This window comes from Dama dama, chromosome 21 (assembly GCF_033118175.1).
Source record: "Dama dama isolate Ldn47 chromosome 21, ASM3311817v1, whole genome shotgun sequence".
Classification (NCBI taxonomy): domain Eukaryota; kingdom Metazoa; phylum Chordata; class Mammalia; order Artiodactyla; family Cervidae; genus Dama; species Dama dama.
Window position 1 is genome coordinate 59804003 of NC_083701.1, and position 20109 is coordinate 59824111.

Consider the following 20109-nt stretch of genomic DNA (forward strand, 5'->3'; position numbering starts at 1 on the left):
CAGGGTCTTTTCCAGTGAGTCAACTCTTCGCGTGAGGTGGCCAAGGTATTGGAGTTTCAGCTTCAGCATCAGTCCTTCCAATGAACACCCAGGACTGATCTCCTTTAGGATGGACTGGTTGAATCTCCTTGCAGTCCAAGGGACTCTCAAGATTAGCATAACCTAGAATAGAATTGCAGACACTGGATTCCACCCAGACCTGAATCAGAAATAGGCATTTTAATCAAGTGGCTTGTATGCTTATTAAAGAGAAGTATGCTGCTGCTGCTACTGATAAGTCGCTTCGGTCGTGTCGGACTCTGTGCGACCCCATAGAAGGCAGCCCACCAGGCTCCACCATCCCTGGGATTCTCCAGGCAAGAACACTGGAGTGGGTTGCCATTTCCTTCTCCAAAAGAGAAGTATAGTTGTCATCAATTCAGTGCCAAGCCAGTTAGTTCTTACATTTTATTAGTCATCTATTCTACTTCCAGCGTATCTGATGTTTTCTCCTAAATTGGCTTGGAGATTTAAAACTTTTCTGGGTGCGGTGTACTTGATTCCATAGTCAGAAGTAGATTCTAAGATGGAAATTTCATAGCAGGCTTCTTGTTTTAAGAAAGACCATATTAAAGGATGACTTCTTTTGTTGCAGGTCTCTTTTAATGAAAACTTAACTTTGCATTATATGTCATATTTCTAGTGGTATTTCCTCTTAGACTTGAGAAACCAATATCAGAGAGCTCATACATTGATAAATGATTCTGCCAGCTTAAGGAAGAGTCTGTAGGGTAATTAATACTGTAGAATTCAGAAAGTCTATAATTTTCTCCTCTTTTGTGTGTGGAGGTGTTGTGTTTATAGGCACAGATAGAAAATGCTAACATTATTCATTCTGCAGGTTATGGCAGCCAGAGTGACTGGCTGATTTATTCTGCCCAGGTACAGTATATATTATGTTAAGTGAAACTTTTAGTTCATGGTACTTTGCTACAGCCACAATCTCTTAATCATACAATTTTAAAATCAAAAGGTTTAAAAAAAATTTTATAGCTTCCTTGGTATGACCTAACCTGATTTGGGAACAAAAAGTTGACCTGAATCTGAGCTGAATCTGAAGCTATTTTTATTTTGACTTACCCCATTTAGTGCTAATATTCCTGAATTTTGCATTCCATAAACATCCTTAGATATCAATAGCAGTTTTGCGATACTAGACATTGAAATCCTGAGATTTTTTCCTGTGGAGCAACAGTACTATTTGAAAAATTTTAAGTCATTCAAAAGACTAACACACTGGCCTTCATGGAGAACAGTTGGTACATAGCACTGCAAAATGTATAGTTAAATAAGCTCTATTTGAACCACATTATACTCCCAATTGGAGAAGGAAATGGCAACCCACTCCAGTACTCTTGCGTGGAAAATCCCATGGACGGAGGAGCCTGGTAGACTACAGTCCATGGGGTCTCGAAGAATCGGACACGACTGAGCGACTTAACTTTCACTTCACTTTCATGCATTGGAGAAGGAAATGGCAACCCACTCCAGTATTCTTGCCTGGAGAATCCCAGGGACAGAGGAGCCTGGTGGGCTGCTGTCTATGGGGTTGCACAGAGTTGGACACAACTGATGCGACTTAGCAGCAGCAAACTCCCAATATTCCGGTAGGATTTCTGTGCAGGTGGTCTGAGCTCTCGGATTGACTTTTAGAGTTAGGTTTTCAAATCAGGTAATCATCTGAATTTTTAGATAGTAATTAAGTATCTAGAAACTTTATAAATTGCTTACATAGTAAAGTTTTTTCTTTTGAATACGTGTGTGGTGTTATGTGTGAGCACTGTAAAGATATCTTAATGCTTATCTAATATCTGATTAATGAAAGGTTCAAATTGTAGAAAAACTTTTGAGCACCTTTTAAATTTCTTAGACTCTATGCTGCAGTGGTTTTTCAGTGGGCTAGATTTTTTAAGTTATTTTAGCTAGAGCTCTGATTATGATTAATAGATCAGCCCAGTGCAAAAATTCTAAAGATTATTTCAGAAAACCAAATTCTCCTAACCAGCTGCTTCTATTAGCAGATCTAATGATGAAGTCAGATTAATTATTAGTGTATTCCTTTTAATGTTTTGTTCCTATTGATAAGAATGGAAAAGGGATTCAATTAATTGATTTATCTAAATGGAGCCTTAAAATTTTAAATATTCATGTTCTCTCTCCTGTTTGTTAATATCTACATGCTTTAAAAGGGGCTGCTTTACTAAGTTGAAATTATTTTAATTGGGGACATAAAATGCTCTTAATGAATTTACTGTGTGTTTTACTGTTGTCAGTAGGAAGGGCAGATTTTTGGCTGTCTATGGAGAATAGTTAGGGTAATTCAAAGATTCTGTGATGCAAGTCGATTGAGAATTTTTATTAATGATTGTTGATAGTCATCAAGAATCACAGTGATGAATAAAGCTATCATTGAAACACACTAGTTTAGGGACTAGTTTTTAAAGTATGTGTATCCCCTTGGCATGCAAAGAGCAGTATCAGTGGTGCCTTTTTGCCTGTGTAAAGTAGCGCCAAAAAAAAAAAGCATTCTGTATAAGCCCAATGGGAATAATAGCCTGTTACTGGATAAAATAGAGTTTGGGGGACATGGTACTCTTATTTTAGGCAAATTTAGACTTTCTTGGGAGGGCCAGATAGAGTAGCAGGCAGTGTAGACCATTCTTGAAGGGGAATAAAATGGTTCTTGGATTTATTACAGAAGATAGTTGAGCTGAGAAAATTAAAGTCACTGCCAACCTGTGTATTCCATTACATTCTCTTTCGTCTTCAGAGTTTTTGAGTTTGGGGTTCTTTGCCCTGAAAAAAAGCATTTTTAAATACTTAATTCTTCTGATTAGGAGTAAATAAGATATTGTGTGAACTGTGTCTTATAAACTATAAAATCTAGGTAAATTGTAGCTGCTTTTAGGCTGGCCAATTGTTCAGACCAGCATAAGGAGCTGTTGCAAGTGAAATGCTCTCACCTACTAGAAAACACAGATTCTTTTGTCCTTCACCTCCATTCCAGGGTCATCTCTGCACACTTAATTAAGCAATTTGTCACAAGCTAACTGAAACAGCGATTTGGCCACCCTTTTTTTCTGATCCAGTGAGTAATGTGAAGAGCACTGTGGCATGAACAGAAAGTGCTTGTACAGCGCGCTGAGTAGCGAAGGGTCAGGCTGGTGAAGTTCAGTCTGCCCAAACCACACCCAGCGCCACGAGGTCCGCACTGCCTGTGTCTAGTGACTTGTAGCAGGAGCCAAGGTGATAAACTCTTTTGGAATGCTCTGCTCTAAAGTTTTCCCACCTTTATTATCTTATGTAAGCATGCATTTCATTTCTCTAGGATTTACTTGGTATGGAGTTTTGACTTTTGTTTGACTTGTTTGACTTACAAGTTTTGTAAACTTGTGAATTGAATTCAGTTGTTCAGATGCTCGATGCAATTGAGTGCACAATCATCACAGAAAATTCTGTTGGACAACATCACTCTAGGATAATTTTACCATGAATGTGAGTAGTATTGTATTAATCTTAAAATATCTATTAATAAGAATCATAGGAATTATACACATCTTTCTCCTTAGATTTGTCTAGTAAAAAGCTGTTCCTCAACTGTAGAGTCTTTTCGGTCTTAAATTCTTGTTGAAGAATTCTCCTGTTGCCCAACATGTTCTTAAAATCACACTCCCTGCTGTCTTCATGTGCTCATCAGACTGAAATTAATATTAGGCTTACATTAAATATATGACTATGGGTTATTTTTTGGCTATATTTCTCTTGCGTGACCTTCATTCCCTAATCAGGGATTGAACCCATGGCCTCTGCAGTAGAAACAGAGTCTTAAACACTGGAAAGCCAGGAAATTCCCTATCTCTTGTTTTTTATTGCAAAGATCCTTCAATGCCCAGTTTGTAAAGAGCTGCTAAATTAGTATAGTCTCTTCTTAGCTCATCATCTGGGTTCAATATGATTGCCATGTAATAATTGACATGACCAAAAGCAGGATGGGATGTCCTAGTATGTTCAGCATGGCTACTAATAGCAAACTAAAACTCAAAGTGAGATTTGCTATCCTGAGTCCTGGAAGGGTTCCTATAGGTCAATAAGAAAAAGTGAAGGAAAACAAAGACCACTGCCCACACACACACAATAGGAAAACAAAAGGTTTAAATACAGTTTTTCTCTAGCAGACTAGCAGTTTCACTCCCAGGTATGTGGCCCTAGACTGATGCTCCCTAAACTGCCAGTCAGTAAGATGGGCTCTTGCGGCAGAATGTCAGGTAGCACGCCACTTGGCTGTTAATTTGTGGACCAGCTAGTTTGCAGATTACAGGGTTTTTTTTTTTTTAATATTTATTTATTTTGTTGTGCCGAGTCTTAGTTGTGGCAGGCCGGATCTTTCAGTTGCAGCGTGTGTCTAGTTCCCTGACCAAGGATTGAACTTGAACGCCCTGCATTGGGAGCACAGTCTTAACCGCTGGATCACCAGAGAAGTCCTGTGGACCATAATTTGAGTAATGCTCCTGTTGGGCACATAAATAATAGCAAGAGATTATATGGTGTTTGTAAACAATATGGCCCACAGGTCCTGTTGTACATCTATAAAGAATAGTGCACAGCAGTGAAAATTAATGGACTTCAGTCCTGTCTGTCTGTGAAGGAATTGAAAGTTGAGCAAAAGAAGTTATAGTAGGAAAACAACAGTGATTCCATTCATGGTTCAAAACCAATAAAGCCAATGTTTTAAGGGCATATAGGGGAATAAAAAGATTAAATAATGGGAATGATGAAATCGAGTCTGAACATGTTTATTCTTGAGGGGATGCAACCACAACTACCCAGTAACCATGTGCAGGGGCTTCTAAGGTATTCAGTCCTCTTTACCTGGTGTGTAATGCAGTAATTATAAATGTACACATGCTTTGTATAATAAAAGTAAGTTTTTCTCTTGGTGAGGTGGCAGTGAGATCTGCCCTTGGGTACTCAAAACAATAGTTCAGTGCATTTGTTTAAAGGGAATTTCCCTGTCCTGCACCAGGAAAACTAGAAAGCTTGGAATTAACATGATTATGTGTTTGGTGCTGTTCATGTTGCATTACAATAGTTATCTGCAGTGTTACTACATTTTAATTACCATAAGGATTTACATAGTTTACTTCCACGCAGGTACACACTTGAAGAAATTTAGTCTTCACATCAAATAGTCAAGACACTTTTTTTTGTTAAGGGAGCCTAATCTTGTCAATTAATCACTTGGAATAGTATATTGCTGTGAAATTCCTTTCTCCTTAAGATGTATTTTAGAACTTACTGTGCAGCATTTTGCATTGAGCAGCCTTTACCTGAACACTTCAAACTTAGCCTGTTGGGCTCATTTCCTTTAGGATTTGTGTATCACCTCCCCCTTTATATATTTCCTGTCCATTCTTGTCTTGTGTTGTGTTTTTTTTTTTTAAGTAATTCTTCAACAGTTACCTTAGTGTTCTTACTCTGAAGTTTTTTTCAACCTTATCACCCGAAAAAGAAACTAAAGGGTATTTATTGCCATTATTGGCTCTCTTCTTACTGTCAGTGAAAGCAACCCCTGTCTTGATTATCCTAAGTACTCAAAATAGGCTGTTACTATCCATCACTTTTTTTTTTAATCCATCACTTATTTTTGATCCAGCATGGAAAATTTTTATATGATCTTAATGATAACACAGATTTATTGGCACTTCTTACCTACCAGTTCTGGTATGTGGCTTCCTGGAGGCCTGCTCCAGACCTCATGTTTTTAGTGCCATTGTCATCTTTCTGCTCTTGTGACCAGTTATTTCTGAAGGTATGCTGTGTGGTAAGTAACATTTTTATGTGGGATGTAGAAGGCAAAGGTGATTTTTGACAGCATTTTTTCTTTTTTTTTTTTTTTGGCACGAGAGATCTTAGTTTCCTGACTAGGGTTGGAACCTATACTCCCTGCAGTCTCAACCAGTGGACCACCAGGAAAGTCCTGCATTGTGTCTAGTTTTAAAGCTGTGAACTGAGTGCTAAGCATCAAATGTCTATGCAAAAATAATAAAAAAAAAGTAGAAATAGCCTTAGGTTTCTCCAGGGTAATAGTAGTAGTGTAAGTTTCAAAATATCTTACGTTCTCATTTTTAAATGAGTAAAATTCCTTTTAGAAAACTGGTGATGTGTTACAGTTGGGTTTCCTGCTTAGATGTCTCTGAAACAGTACTCTCAACTTTTCAGCTCTCCCTGTTCTACTTCCAGGGAGGTCTTCACTTCAGAAATCCGAGACTCATATTCATCCAGCTTGGTGTCAAGTGGGCTGTTGCTGCCAGAATTATCTTGTGATTATTTGAGAGATGTGTCAGTTTCTTCTGAAGTACAATCAACTGTAGAAGCCTTTGTAGCAGGTGTGTAACGAAGCACGTGCCCGGCTGCTGCAGCCACTCCTCTTGGAGCTTCCCTCTCGATGACATGAGGACTCACGGCCTCATGAAGGCTCCAGGGAGCAGTGTGGTTCTTGGGAACCTTTTCTTTCCTTGGCAGCTCTTCCTAAAAAAATGTATTATCAAAAAACACCAATATGAGGGTGTAAATAAGGACTGTTAAATACTTTTTTCTTCCTAGCTATGATATCCAAGAGGAAATTACTTATTATAAATGTAGTATTGTGATTGCAGCAATTGTATTAGTGTAAAATAAGCTGAGCTTTCTTTCACCATATGTTAAGATGTTTATTTGTGAAAATAGCTTACAGGCTCTTGTGAGTAGAGAACATATTTTAGGGTCTGTTGATAACAGTAAATTTGGGAGCTTCTATTAAAATGAATTTGCTCTTAAGTTATAAAGCATTTTAAGGAGAGCCTAAGATTTAAATGGAGTAGATTTCCTTAAGTTTAATGTGAAGATAAATCAATGTCCAGCAACACTTAGACTGTAGTATATAGTGGTCTGTAACTTGCTGAAACGAGTAAATCACCCTATTTCTGATTTATACACCATTTTTGAAAATGGCACAGTGTGTTGGGTTGGATCAAGGTGAGGGAGTTTGGGATCACTTGGGCTTGAGTCTGCTGCTTTTTTTTTCGGCCTTGCACCTGGCTTGCAGGATCAAACCTAGGCATCCTGCAGTGGAAGCACAGAGTCCTAACCACTGGATCACCAGGAAAGTCCTTAAGTCTTCATTCTTAACAGAGATTCCTGGAAACTACCTGTTTTCTGGATTGACTTGGCAGATCTGGCATAGAGTATAAACTCTGCTCACCCCCAACACATAAACACTTATTTTCATTCTAACTCCTTAGAACATGCTGTGTGTCAGATTTTTGGTTTAATGTTATCACCAAGTAACTCTTTGCTTCTTGAAAATATTTCAGTCAAATATTTCTTTACTTCAGTGCCTTGTAAAGCAGAAATGTAACATAAGCCTTTTTGCAGCAGTGAACTTGAAACTGTTTTTGCTTACATGTGAAGAAATTCAAGCGTAGACTTCTGAGGGTATGATTATGAACTGCTTTTTGGGACTGCTTCCGTGAGATTGGGCGTAGGAAAGACTCAAGATCAGCCTACGCTTATCCCCCTACTTAAGCCTTTTCAGTTGTTGGAAATCCTGGGCTTCCAAGTGAATGTTTCATTTGAGCACAGGGTTTGTTGGCTTAAAATTTGTTAGAAACTAGCTTTCCTGAAGGTTTTTGTGTTTTGTGGATTCATTTGAGGAAACAGGGTTTTTTTTGCACTTAGCTTTTAGTTTTTAACTGAGTTTTACATGTGGGTCACTTGTGTATATCAAGGTTTTGGCTCCTTTTAAGGTGTGAAAGAAAGAGGAACCTTTTTTTCCCAACACACTGTAGGGCATTCCTTGCTGTTGCCACCAGAAACCTTAAGTTTCAAAACTCCCATTCTTAGAATCAGTTGTCCTTGATCCATCTGTTTCTCAGCACCTACCATGGGCCAGGAATCTCAAGACCTTGCCAGGGAGCATCTGAGAGGATAAACCAAGATAGAGCTCCACATGTACCATCTTTTAAGGATAGATGTTATTAGATTGGTTTTAGTCAACTGTTAACTGCAGTGCTCAGTATAATTAAGGAAGTAAAAAATACTATGTTGACACCTGTTTTAGTGGTTTCAAGTGTGTTAGTCCCCAAATCCTTTTTGTCAGTCCTGCCAATGTAGCAAATTTTATTTTTCTGTCACAGTCCTTTAGTGAGTCAGATTGGGATTGGTAAACTTCAGAAGTGAGAGTTCTGTTTCAATGATGGGAATACAGCCCCTCTACATGAACTCTTAAGTCTTTCCTTTAGAGCAAGGCATACTTTAACATTTTTATTTGCATTGATAGTACATTTATTTGTCAGCTGTTTTAGTTTGACCTTTACTATTAATATTTAAAATTATTTCACTTCTACAAGAGTCTTTAGTGATAGCAAATAAATGTTTGCCTGAGGTGGACAAAAGGACTTGAAGAGCTTTATCTTTATGATAGTGGTGGTTATACTGGTGTATACACTAGTCAGAATGAGGGTGTACATTACTGCATGTAAACTATTGATAAGATTAAAAAAGGAAAAAACTTCAGGGTTTACCTGAGAATTTAGGCAAGAGATATAGAAGGAATAAGGTTGTTATGTAGAAACTAGTCTTAAGAAAGATTTGAAGACTGTAAGGAGGCATGATAGGATGTTTTGGTACCATGTGTGAATAAAGTGTAGAGTTTATTAACAACTTTGAGAGTTCATATGTCTAAGAAATGGTTAATTGATCTGGGGATGTCATTGTCTCTATCAAAGAGCCTGAGAGTTGTGTTGGATTTATTACACTTGGCAAAGGTTGCATTTTTTATAGATTAAAGGTTTGTGGCAACCTTGTTTTTGGCAATCTGTTGGTGCTGTTTTTCCAAGAGCATTATTTTTTAGTTAAGGTATGTACATTGTTTGGGGTTTTGGTGGGGTTTTTTTTTTTTTTTTTTTTTTTTTGCATACTTAATCGACTACAGGATAGTATAAGCGGAACTTCTATATGAATGGGGAAACCAAAAAATTTATGTGACTCGCTTTAATGAGATACTTTATTATAGTGGTCTGGAACTAAACCTGCAGTTTCTCCAAGGTATGACTGTAATTTTGTCATCGGCATCTCCCTAGCTAGCCTGATTTTTCTGTGCCTCAATAAAATAGAATAATACTGTCATAGTGGTTTTTGAGGGTTAAGAGAATAGTGTACAAAGTTTTTGGCACACTGCTATAAAAAATGTTTGCTTTTAGATTAAGCTAGTTTAGCAGGCAGTGAGATTTGACTGAATTTGTAGATTATGTAGTTTGAAAATAGTTGGAAAAAATCCTTAGGAGAACCCTGGTTCGATTCCTGGGTTGAGAAGATCCCCTGGAGAAGGGAATGGCTACCCACTCCAGTATTCTGGCTTGAAAATCCCATGGACTGTATAGTCAAGTTAGTCCCTGGGGTCACAAAGAGTTGGACACTACTGAGCAACTTTCACTCAGATAACCATAACCTTACTTAATGTACAAAAATTTGTGAAGAATGTTGGCATTCAGCAGATAAGACTGGGATGAGTGGACCTGATGTTTTTGTGACTGTTTAGGATCATAGTGTCAGAGGAAAATTAGCCTTCCTTAAACCCTGTTCAGTTGCTCAGTCGTGTCCGACTCTTTGGGACCCCACGGACTGCAGCACGCCAGCCCTCCCTGTCCGTCACCAACTCCCCAAGTTTACTCAGACTCATGTCCATTGAGTCGGTGATGCCATCCAGCCATCTCTAGCTGAAGGAAATGGAGGTGGTTCTTGTCCTGACTTTAAAAACTACAACTTTACATTTGGTGGCAGTTGCCTGTGATGGTCCATAATTGATAACTCAGGGTTCCCAGGTAAATCCTGCGTAGAGAGTAGAAAATACATAGGAATCTGATGAGCTGAAATACTAGGCTAAAGATCTTGATTAAGTACTTTTCATTATTAATAGGATAAATTATCTTTTTGAATGTATAACCTTTATCGTTCTGTGTTAGTGCGGTTGAATATCCCCCTAAAATTGATGTTTTGATTGGTCTTACATTGCTTAAAAAAAAAATGTATCCTCAAGCCTAAATGTCTACTTTCTGGGCACAGATTTAAATCATTTCTGGTGTGACAATCTTAAGATTTTCTCAGTAAACTTCATGTAGTTGACTCCTTAGAAATACAGCTGTTGCTGTTTTTAAAATGTTGTTTCTGTTTCATGAAATTGACTAATGCTGTGGCTTATTGAGGAATTGTTTTGGTGCAACCAAAAAGCTGATACTTTTGAGAACCATTGAAATGGAATATATTTTTAGGACAAGGGCTCCACTTGAGGTGAACTCTGGCATAGAGCAGGGGGAGGGGAAGAGAAAGGGTGTAATCAAAGAGACAGGAAAAGCTGTGTATGTTGCCAGAATCTGGTCTTAAGTCCATTAAAATTAATGTGGCACCCAGAAATCAGTCCCAGACAAGGAGTGACAGCATCTGTCTCGAGAACATGTTATGTTCATAGACTTTATATTAGAGTAACAGGTGTGTGCGTGTGTCCAACTCTTTGTGACCCCATGGCCTGTAGCTTGCCAGGCTCCTCTGTCCATGGAATTCTCCAGGCAAGAGTACTGGAGTGGATGCCTTTTCCTTCTCCAGGGGATAAGGACCAGTAAATTCAGCAAAGAAGATAAACTTAGGTATGGGCTGCTCCAGAGAACAGTGGGTGATTTGGAGAAAGAGGGAAACTTTATTTGTTTGGGGAAGAGTTGGATTCAGTATGATGCCTTTTTAAAAATCAGAGTTCTTAATAAATAAATGTTTATGATGTATATATAGGTCCCTAACTTATACCTAGTTTCAAATTGCAGTGACATTCTTGCATTTCTGGCAGTTAGCTCTTTCAAGTCAGCACTTAAATGATTTTTTTTTTTTTTTTTACAACAGTTTTTTGAAGTAGTTGACCTTGGATTGCACAGCTATTAAATGACAAAGCCAGGACTAGGTTTTCTGACTTATGTTCCAGAAACATTTTCACCAAATAAGCTTACCTCAGACTTAATTGTTAACTTGATTGAACTAGTTCTGTTGTAGCTTGTGGTGTGGGATCCAGGTAGTCTGTATCAGAGCTACAGATGTCCTCCTGAAGTCGGCCTCCACTTTCACCCATTCCTGTTGCTTACACATCACCTACTCTAGAATTTTACTTAGAAGACGTTTATCTGCAGTTACCTGGTATCACACTGGTCATGTGACTGGCAGTGATTTGAAGTTCAGACTATTTTGATTGCTTAGCTGCAGACATTTAGTTTATTTCGCTAACTTTCTTTACTTAAAATGAGTAAAGTTGTTTGTGTTATATGGAAGAACCACAAAGCAAGATGCATAAAAAAGACTGGCTCTGCAACTCTATGTAAGTAAGGTGATGATGTTGATTTGTAACATATTCTGCATATGTTTCAGCTGCCTTCTCAAGAAATTGTCATATTAAGCTTGTCTTTTTATGTATAAATTCACATTTGCTTTAAAATGGGTGCTAAGGAAAGGATGTTAGTGATCTAGTGTTTCTGAAAATGGTAAGTGATTATGCAGATTCTTCACTAAATTAGGTACCTCTTATTAGCATACTCCAACTGACAGCTCATATATTAAGTTTAACTAATGAAATAATACAGACTTTGAAATAACTTCTATTTTGACAGTTTGTTGCATATTCTAAGGACCCAGACGTAAGGCTTGGTGGCCCGTCTCTTGTTTTTCCTGGTTTATGACTTTCGGCTTTGTGGAATACGGCTGAGATGAAAGGATTTATTGACGATGCAAACTACTCCGTTGGCCTGTTGGATGAAGGAACAAACCTTGGAAATGTTATTGATAACTATGTTTATGAACATACCCTGGTAAGTGTCATATCGGATTTCTTAAAATACAGTGTTTATAATAATTTCTGAAATATGAAGCATCATTACTGCTACTTAAGGTCATTTTTGTTTTGTACTTACTGATACAGTAATTTTTGTTTATTGCCTTCCTGAAAGAATTTGTTTTTGTTGGAGCTAATTTCCTATATTCCCCAAATTTGAAGAAGTGTTTTCAGGTTATTGATGTTCAGTAATAGGATACCCAGAAAGCTTTCTCTTGACCTCTACAGATATGTTTAAGTCTTCTCTCACACCAGCAAAATCCTGCTGCTCCCTTCTGTCATCAGAATCTTTTTTGGGGGGTGAGGAAGAATGACGCTTGTCCTACCATTCGGTCTGTTCTATAGGCAAACCGGTCCACAGTTAGTTCTCTCATGTCACTAGTCTTAGTCACTTTTACAACACTTCTGGGTCAGAACATGAAGGGTGGCAGTCTGTCTTTGGTCAGTACATTCTAATGATGTATATCTTCAAATAATGTGGATTATAGAAAACAGTAATATTTTCATGACATTTCAAACAATATCTGAATGTTGTATGTTTTAAATAAAAGATTATTTGGTCTGCCATCTAACGTTGGGTAATTTATTCTCTGGATGATATGTGTAGTCATCTCTTTACCCCTAGGGTAGCTCCAGCTTCAGACTCTATCACAATCTTTTCCCAGATTCGTAATAAAAATCCATTTACTTGTTCTTTCTTTCTTTCTTCGGCTTGTGGGATCTGAGTTCCCTGACCCAGGGATTGGACCCAGGCCACAGCAGCGAAAACTGAGTCCTAACCATCGGACTTGGATTTATCGGACTTGGCATTTAGTGTACTTCTGTATTTTTAAATTTAGTTTTGTCACCTCTGCAAATACTACCAACTTACCTCCTTAAAAATGGATTTCTTTGTTCCCTTGTTTTAGTGTCTCTAACTGCAGTTCACATTGGGGATATGGCTTTTTGTTTAGCATTCCTTGTTCTTCTCACCTTTTTAGGAAATTAGATCCTGTACTGTTAAAGTAGGTTTAACAGTTAAGGAATGCATGGAACGATATAAGTAATCTTCCCTTCCATTCACCAGAAGTAAAATTGGAGCAGTTCTGAAGTAGAAAGTCACTCTCATTGACACTGTTTTTTAATTTTTTTAATCTAAGAGAATATTTTTTATGTCAGCATAGAACAGCAAACAGTCAAGTTTAAAAAGAAACAAGCCTTAAATGTGGTGGTATGTAAATATTTATCTTGGCTCATTTGTGGAGGAAAAGGGGAGTTCCTTCCTACTTAACACTCTGTTTTCAGTAGTTCTTATGTTTCTTTTTTTCATAACTATAATAGACAGGGAAAAATGCATTTTTTGTGGGAGATCTTGGAAAGATTGTGAAGAAGCACAGTCAGTGGCAGAACATAGTGGCTCAGATAAAGCCATTCTACACGGTGAAGTGCAACTCCACTCCCGCTGTGCTTGAGATTTTGGCAGCTCTTGGAACTGGATTTGCTTGTTCTAGTAAAGTAAGTCATTTTCATTACTTTGTTATTGAACTGCAACATTTTAAAATTGACTAATGTTTGGTGGGGCTTCCCTGTTGGCTCAGTGGTAGCGAAATCCACCTGCCACTGCAGGAGACTCACGTTCGATCCCTGGGTTGGAAAGACACCCTGGAGAAGGAAATGGCATCCTGTTCCTGTGTTCTTGTCTGGGAAATTGCATGGACAGAGGAGCCTGTTGCAAAAAGTCAGACATGACTTAGCAACTAAAAACAACATTTGGTGACCAATAGCAGTAGGAGAACAATTGCAAGGAAGTTTGACCTGTGGATGCATTTTTTAACTCATTTAAATTTGCCATTTAATGCTGGAAATTTACAAACTTTCAAGTATATCAATGAAAGGAACATTATGGTGAGATGAGACTTTATAAGCTTTCTTTATCTTTAATCAGAAACTTTTATTTGTTCCTCATTCTTAGCCTAGAGCTAGTTTGATCAAGTTACTTCTGATGACAGCAAGATAATATCCTAAACTGGGAGATTTCTCTGATGGTAATGACAGGCATACCTCAGAGATGCTGTGGATTGAGTTCCAGACCACTGCAGAAGAGCGAGTCACGTGAATTTTTTTATTTCCCAGTTTGTATAAAAGTTATGTTTATACTATGTTGTGGTCTATTAAGTAGGCAGTAGCATTGTCTAAAATATAATGTACACACCTCAAAAAAATGCTGTTGAAAAAAGTGGTGCCAACAGACTTGCTCAACACAGGGTTGCCACAAATCTTCAGTTTTAAAAATGGAATTATCTGCAGAGCACAATAAAATGAGATATGCCTATATACCTTTTAAAAGCTTTTTAACAGAGTATAATATAGCAAGCATTACCAGAATATGAACTGTGATGTATGTAATCGTAATTTAACCTTACATAATTTGAATTTAACCAGAAAATAAAGGTATATGGCAGTGACTGAAAAGTAATGAAAGCTGCCAATGATTGAAAAGTAATGAAAGCTTACCTTTTAGATGACACTGTTTAAAATCTGTTTTTAGACTGAAATGGCTTTAGTGCAAGAATTGGGTGTATCTCCAGAAAACATTATTTACATAAGTCCATGCAAGCAAGTGTCTCAGATAAAGTATGCAGCAAAAGTTGGAGTTAATATCATGACATGTGACAATGAAGTTGAATTGAAGAAAATTGCACGTAACCACCCGAATGCCAAGTAAGTGTGAAATTAGGTACAGAGGGATATTGTTTTACCTAGGATTTGGGGTTGTCTTTAGTCTGGGAAGAGGGGGAGGCTTTTGTATAGAGCAGTGGTATATGTTGTAAGTATTGTAACTTACTACACGGGAAATACTACTAGCATTTTTATTGGCTACTTCTGATCCTTCACGGGCAACTGGGATGAGATAAGGGCATTTTGGGATATAATTTGTGTATAATGTTTAATTCAAGGAAGAATATCTGGTTGGTAGAATGGTCAAATTAAAGCTATGGCTATATTTTCACAATTATATTAACTATTCTAGTTATTTGTCACATTGGGAACATAATGTGTTTTGCTTAGCTTTTTTCCTTCTAGCTGAGGGTTTAATCTGCCCTTAGCTTCGGTTTCTTAGATGGTTGTCCTTTGTGTCAGTGTCTTAGGAACCTAGTCCTTAAGTCCCTTCTCTTCAAAAATGAGGTTTAATGTCTTTACTTGTACCTTACATGGGTCCTAAGATTTATTTTCTAACTAAAAACTTTACTGTTTAAAAACAAAAATTTGGGACTTCTCTGGTGGTCCAGTGGTTAAGACTGAGCTCCCAATACAGGGGGCTCGATAAGGGTTCGATAAGTTCGCCATGCTTTAGAACAAAAAAACAGAAATTATAAGGCAAAATATTACCATGAACTGGTATATCAAGAGGATTTTATATAGAATATGCTAAAAGTATATTAGCACAAAATTGCTTTTTAATAAGTTATTGTGTGTTATATGTTACCAAAAATGTGTATCATGTCCATATTTCCTTATATTGATAATTTTCTTACTTTAATGGTATTCTTTGAAAGGTATTCTGTAGGTAGAATAATTTTGCTTTTACAAATATCAGTTTTGTATAATTGTTTTTTAAAGTGATTTGTGGTTACTCAGAGATTGCCTGACAGTCTTGATCACTTTGTCATGGTTGTCATGGTTTGGAAGGAAATACCAAATAGATTTGAATCAGTAGTCTAAAAGGCTGCTGTTAAGATACGTCAAAAAAATTTTTTTTCTTGTTACATCTATGTGATTAATTGGAGGAATGGTTCCAAATAAGTGGTATAAGGTTAACTAGCTAGAACTTTTTTAGGAAATTTGAAGCATTTAAAGCACTCATAGTTTTTACTGAAAGACAGTAATGGCATTGCTATTCAATTTAGTCTTTCTAGGTGGATTTATGGACTGATGGACTTCATTTGAAAGTAATGTCGTCTTTCATTACAGAGCCCAACCGACTCTTGCTGCTACAACAGAGTCTTAACTTCCTGCATTTTCCAAATTCCCATCCTTGTAAGCTTCATGCTTTAGTCCCTAATTGCTAGTTTTTTCTCTATACAGGATTGTTTTTCATTAGGTTCACTTGACTCATCCGACGCTGGATTATGGAGCACTGACAACATTATCACCACACTTCCTACAATCTTCAGGCTTCACGTGTGCTGATGATGATGTAAACCAACTCTGCCCCAATCATCTTCCCCTTCTCTTAGGGTCTTACTACATATTGCAACAGAAGATAGTATTGGAGGTGAAGAGGGTAACATGAAGTTTGGCACTACCCTGAAGAACTGTAGGCATCTTTTGGAATGTGCTAAGGAACTTGATGTCCAAATTATTGGAGTTAAGTGAGTAGTTTTAAACTTCATTTTGATAATCTTCGTCTTTCTGTTTACCAGTTTAAGCTTTCTTTTGTATAAATGCTAATAGATTAAATTTCTGATTTACTATACATAGTTTTCTTATTTTAGGAAAATAAATGTTTATCCTTTATACTATTTTGTACTTGTATGTACCTCCCCTTCACCTAGTAAAGAGAGAAAATAGTAAATAACAGTTCGGTTAGTAATTTAAATCACTTGTTTTTAAATTGAATGGAAGGATTTACTAGAATTCTGATGAACACCAAAATGGTTGTTGGACATGTCATTTCAATTTTTCTTTTTCCCATCCCAAGACTTTTTATTTTCCCCTTTTTAATTCCTAAGGGGCACTTCAAAAAATCAGTAGACTATTTTATCCTCTCAGTTTTTATATATGAGGAAACTAAGACCCAGAGAATTAATGATTTGATCATAGTTTCCAAACCATGATCTGAATCAGATTTGGAGCAGTGACCGCCAGATTTTAAAATTGTTCATAAAGATGGATAAAGAATCACCACTGTTAAACTTAATTCTGCCTTAGCTGACAATATTGACAGTATTTGAGAGTTTTCATATTTCAGTTAATTTTATTGTTAACACACAGGAAAATTGATTTGAGGTGTATTCTGTGAATTTTAACATTTTTGTAACCACGGAAAGGACCATATTTTAATTAAATTTTTAAATTTAATTTTATTTAATTTTTGGTCTTGCAGCATGGCTTGTCAAATCTTAGTTTCCTGACAGGGTTCGAATACAGGCCCCCTGCAGTGGAAGGGCAGAGTCCTAACCACTGGACCACCAGGGAATTCCCTTATATTTAAATAGTCTGAATCTTTGATAAGTATCACTATTAATGAGCAGTACTAACAATTATCAGTATTGCTCAACTGAATTAATGTTCACTTTGTATTTATTTCTCAATAGATAATTTTTTTAAAAAAAGATTTGTGTTTGGCTACACTGGGTCTTCATTGCTGCAAGCCGGCTTTCTCTAACTCTGGAGAGCAGAGGTTACTCTGACTTCTCTTGTTGTGGAGCACAAGAGATGCTTGGGCTTTAGTAGTTGCAGCTCAAGGGCTTAGTTGCTCTCTGGCATGTGGGATCTTCCCAGACCAGGGATCAAGCCTGTGTCCCCTGTGTTGGCAAGTGGATTCTTAACCACTGGACCACCAGGGAAGTCCCACAATAGATTTTTATATTTTCAGGTAGAATTGTGCATTCAAAATTGAAGATATTGTCACCCAGTTTTATTGGGTGATTGTTACTTTTAATAAAGTAACAATTTATTGTTACTTTACCACATAAAAAGTATGTCCCTATCTGATAGCTGTGAAGTATAACTGATAACTTATTATTAAAAAAATTATTACCCAAACACTGCCTTTTTTAAAAGGCTGGTATTGTAACTTGGGTAATTAGAGGTTCATGTTTCTAATGCTTTAAATATTGAGTAAAGTTAATGTGAATATTCTGTGTGTGAATGTGGTGAGTTAGAAAAGAAGGGCCTCAAATTCGCTGCAGCTTCAAATTTATTACTCTGTGTCTTTCAGATTTCATGTTTCAAGTGCCTGCAAAGAATCTCAAGTATATGTACATGCTCTATCTGATGCGCGATGTGTGTTTGACATGGCTGTAAGTTTTTCCCTTAAATTATTTTGATATTTAAGCCAAGATGTTATTTAAGGCAAATATTCAGCTTCTAAAGTATTCTGATCGTACTTATTTATGACATGCACATTTTAAAAAATGGGTGTAGAGAGATGCAATAGTTACTTACTTGTATATGTCTAAAGACAGTACAGACAATAGCAGGAAAATATAATGAAATAATCCACTTCTGTTAGTAGAAAGCAAGAAATTTACAAAAGGTCAGAACAGAGATTTTTTTACCTGCCTTAGAGGATTTGTGTGTGTGTGTGATGTCCCTATATGCATTACAATTTGGAAAAGTGTTTAAAGATTCCCCCCCCCCCCCTCCTGCATCTCTAGGGAGAATTTGGCTTCACAATGAACATGTTAGACATTGGTGGAGGCTTCACAGGAACTGAATTTCAATTGGAAGAGGTAAACATTGTTCAGTGTATGGGCATACTGGACTAATCTCTCATTCTTTTCTACTTACATTAGATTTGTAGACTAGAGTTTTTAGAGCAGCAACTAAAGCTGTAACATTGTGTAAAATTTGTAAGCAAATGAATAGGTAATAGAAGACCTTGGAAAAGTTTAAACTCTGTAGCATAATTTTATCATGGAATATGTGTGTTTTCAGTGCTTGATGACAACGATTAATTCATTCATCACTTAAAGAGCTTGAACTGTTTTATCCAGATACACATCAGTTCTCACCTTCCTCCAGTATAGAAACTGATTTGAAATTTTGCTCCTTCATCCCTAGTGACTGAATATAGAAACAATGACTCTTCAATCACCAGGAGCCATTTGCCACTGGAATTATAACTTTTTAAATTAATGCCATTCTGATAGTTAGAAAATCGACTTCGATGACTTGAAAGCCTGCTTTATTTCTAAGCTTCATAGTCTATAGTTCAGCTACTTAATTTTCCTAAAAAATTTAATTGCTGTCAATCTCTTAATGTTGTGAATTATCTAATCCAATATTAAAACCATAATGTGGGTTTTAAAACCCATAGGTTAATCATGTTATCAGCCCTTTGTTGGATGTCTACTTTCCTGAAGGATCTGGCATCAAGATAATTTCTGAACCTGGAAGCTATTTTGTGTCTTCTGCATTTACACTTGCAGTTAATATCGTAGCAAAGAAAGTTGTTGAAAATGATAAGTTTTCCTCTGGAGGTAAGTTACAAAGTTTATAGTTTTCTGTTAGTAAATAATTCTAATTAGTTTGAAGAGTTCATCAGATACTATCACATGTAAATATAATTTCGGACATTTGGTGGGTTATGACGTTATGGGTGTTCTTCATCCACCTGTAGGGAGGAGCTAGGGAGCTTTTCAAAATGCCATAGTTAATGTCCCACTCCATCAGACTCTGCTCAAAGCTGATGTTTAGATAGGCTTATGTTAGATAAATTTCCCCAGGTGATTGATTGATTCCCTTTAAGAACCAGTACAGTCTCATCCCTATCAAAATAAAATAATTTTCATATCTTAAAATTTATTTGTTTTGTTCAATTTTGGTTATTTTTCCAGCATAGATTAGTTTGGACTGCTCTTGAACTTCTTTTAAGTGGGATCTTGTATATTCTTCTGTAAGACAGCTCAGTATAATATTTGATAGAGCATTTCATTTTACATTTATTTATTGCCAATTAATATTCCACTGTTTGAATGCATATACTTTGTCTTCAGTCTCCTGCCATGAATATTTGATTGTTTCCAGTTTTTGGCTATTAAGGGTAGAACTACTTTTACTGCATTATTATACAGTACTGTAAGTATTGTGGGCATTGTTCTTAGGTGAATGATGTAAGAATAGAATTGCTGGGTCAGAGAGTAGGTGTTCACGAAGATTTCAAAATGGTGTTGCTATTTTACTCCTCTGCTGGCAATGTATATATGCAAGTTCTGATTGCTCCCACCTTTGCTAATTTATTTTTTTGGTCAGTTTTAAATTGTATCCACTCAATAGGTGTGTGTTGTGGTATCTCAGTGTAGTTTTAATTTACATTTACTTGGTGAGTAATGATGTAGAGCAGGGTTTTATTTTGTTTTTTTTTTTTAATGTGTTCATTGGTCATCCTCCTTGGTGAAGTGTGTTCAGTATTTTAAGTTAACAGTTTTAAGTTATGTCAGTATATTATCACTGTTTATATT

General features: G+C 36.7%; 1 protein-coding gene across 4 annotated transcripts in view; it reads left to right on the forward strand.

Moving 5' to 3' along the window:
* The window catches only part of AZIN1 (antizyme inhibitor 1), a 30856-nt gene that overhangs the window by 7224 nt on the left and 3523 nt on the right, over positions 1-20109 (forward strand). For 2 of the 4 annotated variants that reach the window (XM_061123635.1, XM_061123632.1), the window contains exons 3-9: positions 11721-11918; positions 13262-13435; positions 14469-14641; positions 16159-16293; positions 17865-17946; positions 18304-18378; positions 18966-19128. In XM_061123635.1, coding sequence (XP_060979618.1) covers positions 11817-11918; positions 13262-13435; positions 14469-14641; positions 16159-16293; positions 17865-17946; positions 18304-18378; positions 18966-19128 — 904 coding nt within the window. In that variant the 5' untranslated portion in view covers positions 11721-11816. Of the gene's footprint in view, positions 1-3046; positions 3286-3367; positions 3535-6279; positions 6426-11720; positions 11919-13261; positions 13436-14468; positions 14642-16158; positions 16294-17864; positions 17947-18303; positions 18379-18965; positions 19129-20109 lie in introns of all 4 variants that reach the window. The other 2 variants (XM_061123633.1, XM_061123634.1) reach the window with 2 other exon arrangements.